Source organism: Anolis sagrei, chromosome 12, assembly GCF_037176765.1.
Source record: "Anolis sagrei isolate rAnoSag1 chromosome 12, rAnoSag1.mat, whole genome shotgun sequence".
NCBI lineage: Eukaryota > Metazoa > Chordata > Lepidosauria > Squamata > Dactyloidae > Anolis > Anolis sagrei.
In genome coordinates this window covers 2663703-2671543 of record NC_090032.1, presented here as the reverse complement: position 1 = coordinate 2671543, position 7841 = coordinate 2663703, and the positions used below count along the sequence as shown (strand labels likewise).

General features: G+C 44.7%; 1 protein-coding gene across 1 annotated transcript; it reads right to left on the bottom strand.

Moving 5' to 3' along the window:
• Positions 1 to 368: 368 nt before the first annotated feature.
• On the bottom strand, positions 369 to 5226 carry LOC132764217 (uncharacterized). Its single transcript, XM_060758111.2, has 2 exons — positions 5190 to 5226; positions 369 to 2151 (listed from the first exon to the last, which is right to left on the bottom strand). Exon 2 carries the CDS (start codon positions 2128 to 2130, stop codon positions 550 to 552), a length of 1581 nt encoding a protein of 526 aa, XP_060614094.2. The 5' UTR covers positions 2131 to 2151; positions 5190 to 5226; the 3' UTR covers positions 369 to 549.
• Between the last annotated feature and the right edge of the window lie 2615 nt (positions 5227 to 7841).

Below are 7841 nucleotides of genomic sequence, written 5' to 3'. Positions count from 1 at the left end.
CGTTATTTTGGGGGTTGGCAGGCAAAAAACACGAATCGGTTTTGTGATGCAAAGGAAGCTTTAATGGAATGAATAAAGGGAATAAAGAAATACACTTTGAGATCTCAATCATTCTCTGATACGATTCAGTAGACACCAAGATTTTTGGAAGGCTTCATTGGCACAGTCTGAATGGGGGTGGGAGTGTGGCGCTCTTTCCAATGTGTCCTTCGAAATACACAGTTTTCAGACACAGTGGTTATTCTTCTTGGAAAAGGCGGGCAACAAAAGCAATGTTCTGGTTTCTCTTTTTTCTTAGCCATCGTCAGAAACATAGAAGCGGTAGAGCTTGGAGAAGAAATGATCGTGAAGTTCTCACTTCTTATGCGCTGCTTTGGGACACAGAGGAGCACACAGAAAATTCAAGGGCAGACATGCCGAGGCAGTGGTTCACTCAGAACATCTCAGCAGGCAAAGGAAAGCTTGGTCCATCAATGAAATTTCAGTCTTTGAGTCCGTCTTCTTCTGGACTGGTTGTCCAGGGATTCTGGGTCATTTCCTCATCATCATTTAATTGCAGGAGTAGCAGATGGTGTTTGGTTCGCTTGGCATGAGAGCCAAGATCCCACCATAGGAACCACCATAATAACCACCCCCACTGCTTCCACCATAGCCACGGCCGACAGAATATTTGACAGTTCTGCCACCATATCTGCCACTGCTGCCATATCCACCACTTCCATATCCACCACTTCCATATCCACCGCTGCTGTATCCACCGCTGCCATATCCACCACTTCCATATCCACCACTTCCATATCCACCGCTGCTGTATCCACTACCATATCTGCTACTGCTGCCATATCCACCACTTCCATATCCACCACTTCCGTATCCACCACTGCCGTATCCACCACTTCCGTATCCACCACTTCCGTATCCACCACTTCCGTATCCACCACTTCCGTATCCACCACCATAACTGCCACTGCTATACCCACCACTGCCAATTCCACCACTACTATATCCACCACTACCACTATAACGGCGACCACCGCTGTATCGACGGCCGCTGCTGTATGTGGTGCTGCTGCCGCCACCACCCATACTGCCCCCTGATCCTCCAATGCCCATGCCACCACCTACGCTCCCTCTTCGTCCTCCACTGCCAACACTACTGGTGCTGCCTCTTCGTCCACTACCGCCCATGCCACCACTAATGCTGCCTCCTGATCCACCACCTATACTGCCTCTACGTCCTCCACCACTGATGCCTCCTGATCCACCACCAATACTGCCTCTACGTCCACCACCACTGATGCTCCCTGATCCACCACCAATGCTACCTCTACGTCCACCACCACTGATGCCTCCTGATCCACCACTAATGCTACCTCCACGTCCACCACCACTGATGCCTCCTGACCCACTACCACTCATGCCTCCTGATCCACCACCAATGCTGCCTCTACGTCCACTACCACTGATGCTCCCTGATCCACCACCAATGCTACCTCTACGTCCACTACCACTGATGCCTCCTGATCCACCACCAATGCTACCTCTACGTCCACCACCACTGATGCCTCCTGATCCACTACCACTTATGCCTCCTGAGCCACCACCAATGCTGCCTCTACTCCCACCACTACTGATGACTCCTGATCCACCACCAATGCTGCCTCTTCGTCCCCCACCTATGCTTCCTCTACGTCCACCACCTATGCTGCCACCACTGCTAATGCCACCCAAACCACCACTTGAACCACCTCCCAATCTACCACCACTGCCAATACCACCACCCAAGCCACCAGTACGCCCACCATAACCCGATCCTCCCATACCACCTCTACCTAAACCACCCATGCCACCGAAACCTCCTCCTCCACCCATACCTCCACTACTACCACCCATACCACCACCAATGCTTAAACCACCACTGCTGCCACCACTGAATCCTCCTCCACTGCTTCCGATGGCACTATATCCACCAGAGCCTGCACAGGGGTTGTATTGCTCAATGCCGAAAGCTTCGTTTGGACAGTAAAGTGCTGGTCCTGGGATTGATAGGACGAAGGGTGGTGGCTGTATCGTCACTGTAGATGCAGGACAGCTCGCATAGCACTGGTTGCCGTATCCAGAAGCAGACATCTTTGCAGGATGATGGTTGTTCTGAAAGAACAGGAGTGTACATGAGCACTGTGTGCAACGTTTTGTTCACAATTTAATCCATGGGTGGGCAACACTAAGACTATTAGTGGCTCTAGAATGACATCATGTACCCTATGAAAGCCTTCTACAAATGGGAAATTCCCAGATCTCCATACCTTGAGAGAAATGGGGATTGCCGACTTTTGTTTTGAACCCATCACCACTGGTTGCTTTCATGTAGTCCTTGCAGATAAATCCAAAGATCACGTGTCTTTCAACAGAGAAAAGACTGATCCACTAGGAAAGGCACTCATATCTCCAAAGACACTTTGGGGACATTCTGGAGCAACCAAAAATGATTTCCATGGGAGCTATGATGGAGAATGTGATCCTGAGTATCATGGGGGATATGATGGAGAAGGTCTCCTGGAACTTCTAGCCACCTTCAGTTACCCACCTAAGTAGAATATATTGGAGCAGATGGACTTTTCTTAATGGACAATTGCTTAGGTAAAGACTATTCTACTTGGGTGGCTCTAGAACTGGGACAACTTGAGATTCCCTTGTAGATAAACAACAAAAGAAAAGGTATAGCCAGCTCTGTTACAACATAGCATGACTTTAGAAGAGAACTTCCTTGGAGAACGTGTCAAGTAATATTTACGGTCATGGAGATGGTGCACTAAGTGAGCAGATGGCTTGCCAAAGAAACCAAAGCACCATTTCTCAAAAGCAATGCTTTCTTGGTCCAACAAAGCTTGCTTCTAAATAGGCGATCTTCATGCAGTTCTGTTCTCTGCCTTCAAGATGGGACAACACCTGACTATCATCATGAGATGTTGAAACTGCCCTGAGGGAGTCTGGATGCAAACCTGAAATTATGCCTACAATAAACATTTTAATGAAATTATTAGGGTGGCCTTTTGGAGAAGTTGGCCCTGTAGCTATATGGAGATCAACAAGGGAAGACCTGTATTGTCGAAGGCTTACAACCTCTGAGGATGCTTGCCATAGATGCAGGCTAAACTTCAGGAGAGAATGCCTCTAGAACCATATAGCCTGAAAAAACCTACAACAACCCAAGGGAAGACCTTCCAACCAGACTTTTCAAAGTCATGTGGATCCAAACCTTCTCAAGAAATGGAGAACATAGCTACGTTGCCTTCTGCCTATCTCAAAAGGGATGAGCTTAGAAAACAGTGAGATGTTTCCGCAATGGAAATGTAAAATAATATTTCCACGTGACCACCTGGACCTTATTTCCTGGGATGCTACCAAGGCATGGAAGAGGACCAACTTCTAGTATTCCATGAAGAACTTTACCTCCTTGATTAGGTAAGTTGAACTATTCTCAGATTTAACGAGGCTGAAGAAGAACTGGAGTGAGAAGAAGTGTAAGACGAATACCTACCAGTTCAAAACTAAGGGGTGATAGTCTGAGATTGGGGTTCTCTTGAGGAAACATCTCACTGTTTTCTAAGCTCATCTCTTTCGAGATAGGTTGCCTTCTACCTATCTCAAAAGGGATGAGTTTAAAAAATGAGATGTTTCCTCAAGAGAAACCCAATCTCAGAATATCACCCGTTAGTTTTGAACTATTCTCAGATTTAACCAGGCTGGAGAAGAATTGGAGTGAGAAGAAGTGCAAGATGAATATCTATCAGTTCAAAACTAAGGGGTGATATTCTGAGATTGGAGTTCTCTTGAGGAAACATCTCACTGTTTTCTAAGCTCATCCCTTTCGAGATAGGTTGCCTTCTACCTATCTCAAAAGGGATGAGCTTAGAAAAGTGAGATGTTTCCTCACTCAAAACGTAAAATAATATTTCCATATGGCCACCTGGGCCTTATTTCCTGGGATGCTACCAAGGCGTTGAAGAGGACCAACCTCTTGTATTCCATGAAGAACTTTACCTCCTTGGTTAGGTAAGTTAAACTATTCTCAGATTGAACCAGGTTGGAGAAGAATTGGAGTGAGAAGAAGTATAAGACGAATACCTACCAGTTCAAAACTAAGGGGTGATATTCTGAAATTGAGGTTCTCCTGAGGAAACATCTCACTGTTTTCTAAGCTCATCCCTTTCGAGATAGGTTGTCTTCTACCTATCTCAAAAGGGATGAGTTTAGAAAACAGTGAGATGTTTCCTCATTCAAAACATAAAATAATATTTCCATATGGCCACCTGGACCTTATTTCCTGGGATGCTACCAAGGTGTTGAAGAGGACCAACCTCTTGTATTCCATGAAGAACTTTACCTCCTTGATTAGGTAAGTTGAACTATTCTCAGATTTAACCAGGCTGGAGAAGAACTGGAATGAGAAGAAGTGTAAGACGAAACTAAAGGGTGATATTCTGAGATTGGGGTTCTCTTAGGCCTTGCTTACTACTTTTAGCATTGTATCTTGAAGAACTGGAGGTCTAATACAGCATTTCTCAACTTAGGGGTCGGGAACTTGGTGGGAGGGTTGTGAGGGGGTTTCAGAGGGGTCACCAAAAACCATCAGAAAATATATATTTCTGATTGTCTTAGGAACCCCTTTGGCATACCCTAGTTCAATGCTATGGGATCCTGGTTGACATTGTATCTTGAAGAATTGGAGCTCTAATGCAGCGTTTCTCAACTTGGGGGTCGGGACCTCAGGTGGGGGGACACGAGGGGGTTTCAGAGGGGTCACCAGAAACCATCAGAAAACATATATTTCTGATGGTCTTAGGAAACCCTTTGGCATATCATAGTTCAATGCAATGGGATCCTGGAAGTTGTAATTTCACAAGGTCTTTAACCTTCTCTTCTAAAGAGATTAGAGCTTTAGTAAACTACAACTCTTAATATTCCATAACATTTAGCCATAACAGTTAAAATGGTGTCAAAGAGCATTCAATTTACGGTGGAGATGGAACCCATAAGATGTCCATCAGTTTCCTAAACTGGTCCTGACAACGGTAGTCAGATTCTTAGAACATGAGTGGGATGGAACTGGGGAGAAAAAAGAGATTCAGTTAGGAAAGACCCTCTTCCTTCCAACCTTGGCCTGAATTGACCCAGGCCTCTCTTACCTATTCCTTTGTGGAGGAGCTGAAGAGTGAAGCAAGGTGATAGTGGAGGACCTTGAGTCCCAACCTTTTTATACTCTCCAGTCCACTTCCAGGTGGGTATGACACACAATCGGGCACGATGCCAATCATTGATACCTCAGAGGGAATTATAGCTCAGAAATGACCCACCCTCTTTGCACTTCGGTGTTTGATTATCAAGCTGATAGGAGTAATCACCTTCAGGATTGTGTTTACTATTCTTTTCTCTCGGGCTCAGCACAACGCAAACTCCACCTAAGCAGGATTGCCAAACAGAGGTGATGAACCCTGAGTGTTAATACCTTAAGTGTAGGGGTGTTTGAGCCATGTACACAATGGTGTAAAGATTGACACGCAATTATTGAAATGGAACTCCTTGAGATATATGTCCTAATTGTCCTAAATTGACAGGGAAGTCCACATCCTCTTTTTCTCATGTTGCGTGTAACCTGGAACCATTCAGAGAATAGTGGTAGATTCAGGACTGTTGATGAGAAGGACTTTTTCACATTCTCCTTGTAGAATCTTCTACAGTGGCAACCATCTCACCATCTTCAGATGGAAAACTCTATGGATTAATATCAGAAGATGGCTCCTTATAAAGCCTTCTACGTTGGCAGCCACATCTTCTGATGGAAAACTCTACAGGTTGACATTAGAAGATGTGGAGATGACTACCAACATCTCCTTGTAGAATCTTCTACAGTGGCAACCATCTCACCATCTTCTGATGGAAAACTCTATGGATTAATATCAGAAGATGTCTCCTTATAAAGCCTTCTACGTTGGCAGCCACATCTTCTGATGGAAAACTCTATGGATGGACATCAGAAGATGTGGAGATGACTATCGACGCCTCCTTGTAGAACCTTCTACTTTGGTAGCTATGCAAACATCTGAAAATGGGCACCAAACTTGGGTTGACATCAGAAGATGTGGAGATGACTATCAACATCTCCTTGTAGAACCTTCTACTTTGGTAGCTGTGCAAACATCTGAAAATGGGCACCAAACTTAGGTTGATATCAGAAGATGCAGAGATGACTATCAACATCTCCTTGTAGAAACTTCTACTTTGGTAGCCATGCAAACATAGGAAAATGGACGCCAAACTTGGGTTGATATCAGAAGATGTGGAGATGACTATCAACATCTCCTTGTAGAACCTTCTACTTTGGTAGCTATGCAAACATCTGAAAATGGGCACCAAATGTGGGTTGATAACAGAAGATGTGGAGATGACTATCAATATCTCCTTCTGATGGAAAACTCTATGGATTAATATCAGAAGATGTCTCCTTAGAAAGCCTTCTACGTTGGCAGCCACATCTTCTGATGGAAAACTCCTTGGATGGACATCAGAAGATGTGGAGATGACTATCAACATCTCCTTGTAGAACCTTCTATTTTGGTAGCCATGCAAACATCTGAAAATGGGCACCCAACTTTATGGCACCATAGCTTCTATCTTTATATCTACCCAACAGGTAGGAGAATGAACATATGTAACCACATAACATGAAGACCACCTTTCCTTCATGTTGTTGAAGTTCATCTTGCTAGTAAGATGAAGGACAATCTGGTTTTCTCTTATATGTTTTAACTCCAAGAATACATTTGTCTCAAAGCAGTAGAAATTTATGAAACCATGCATAAAAAGACCATCCATTTTTCTTTAGTTATTTATTACTATTATTTATTTAAAACTTTTATATCCTGATCTTCTCAACCTCCGTAGAGGGACTCAGACTAGCTTGTTGTTAATGGTCCTTGTGATATACTCTTACGATAACCTTCTACTTAATATTATGAAGAAAAATGCAATATCAACGTCAGGGATTCCTCGCATCAATACACTTTACACTTGAAGATATATTCTGAAGTGGTTGAAAAACATCTCTCAACAAGGTAAACCCTGAACTAATGAAAATTTTCACTGTTTGGGATTTGTTTTATGCAAAATTCACACCATTTTGACACAGACAAGAGTGTCTGATTAACTGGAAACGTAACACTCACCTCCAGACAGAAAGGCCAACCATATGGATGGAGGGGAGCTTTTGAACCCCCCATTGAGGTGACCAATGTTCTCCTAAGACTGGTGAAGAGGGGCTTGAGGAAGCCTCCTTCGGTTAGCCCCTCCCCGCTGCATTCAACCTCTGGCAGAGCAACCCATCCTCCCGTCCTCAGTTTATTTATTTATTTTTCCCTCCTCAAAGAGGGCAATTTTTTTGCCTACCCCATATTGAAACTGTTGGGAGTAAGGAATTTAAAGGGGTCGGTGCTTCATAACTAGGTGTCACTGGCAAGAAGCGGGGAGAGAACATGGATCAGTGTGCAACTTGGCACCCATCTCTTTTGGGGTGAAGGGGGACCTTTGGGTTGACCTCTATAGGTTCTACGGCTTAAGGGGTTCACCAAAATATCTGCTTTGGGCCTTAAGTGTGTGTGTGGGGGGGGGGGGGGGAGGCTAACTCTCTCCTATTGGGTTATGCAGCTCAGGAGAGAGGTCCTCAAGGGTGACCTTCGAGTAATGACCAGCTGGGACAGCAAACCATCACTGTGGAGTGCCCTTGGGGTCAGGTACTTTACCCAATGGTTGTCTTGGCAGGTAGTCAGAGAATGATACCTGGC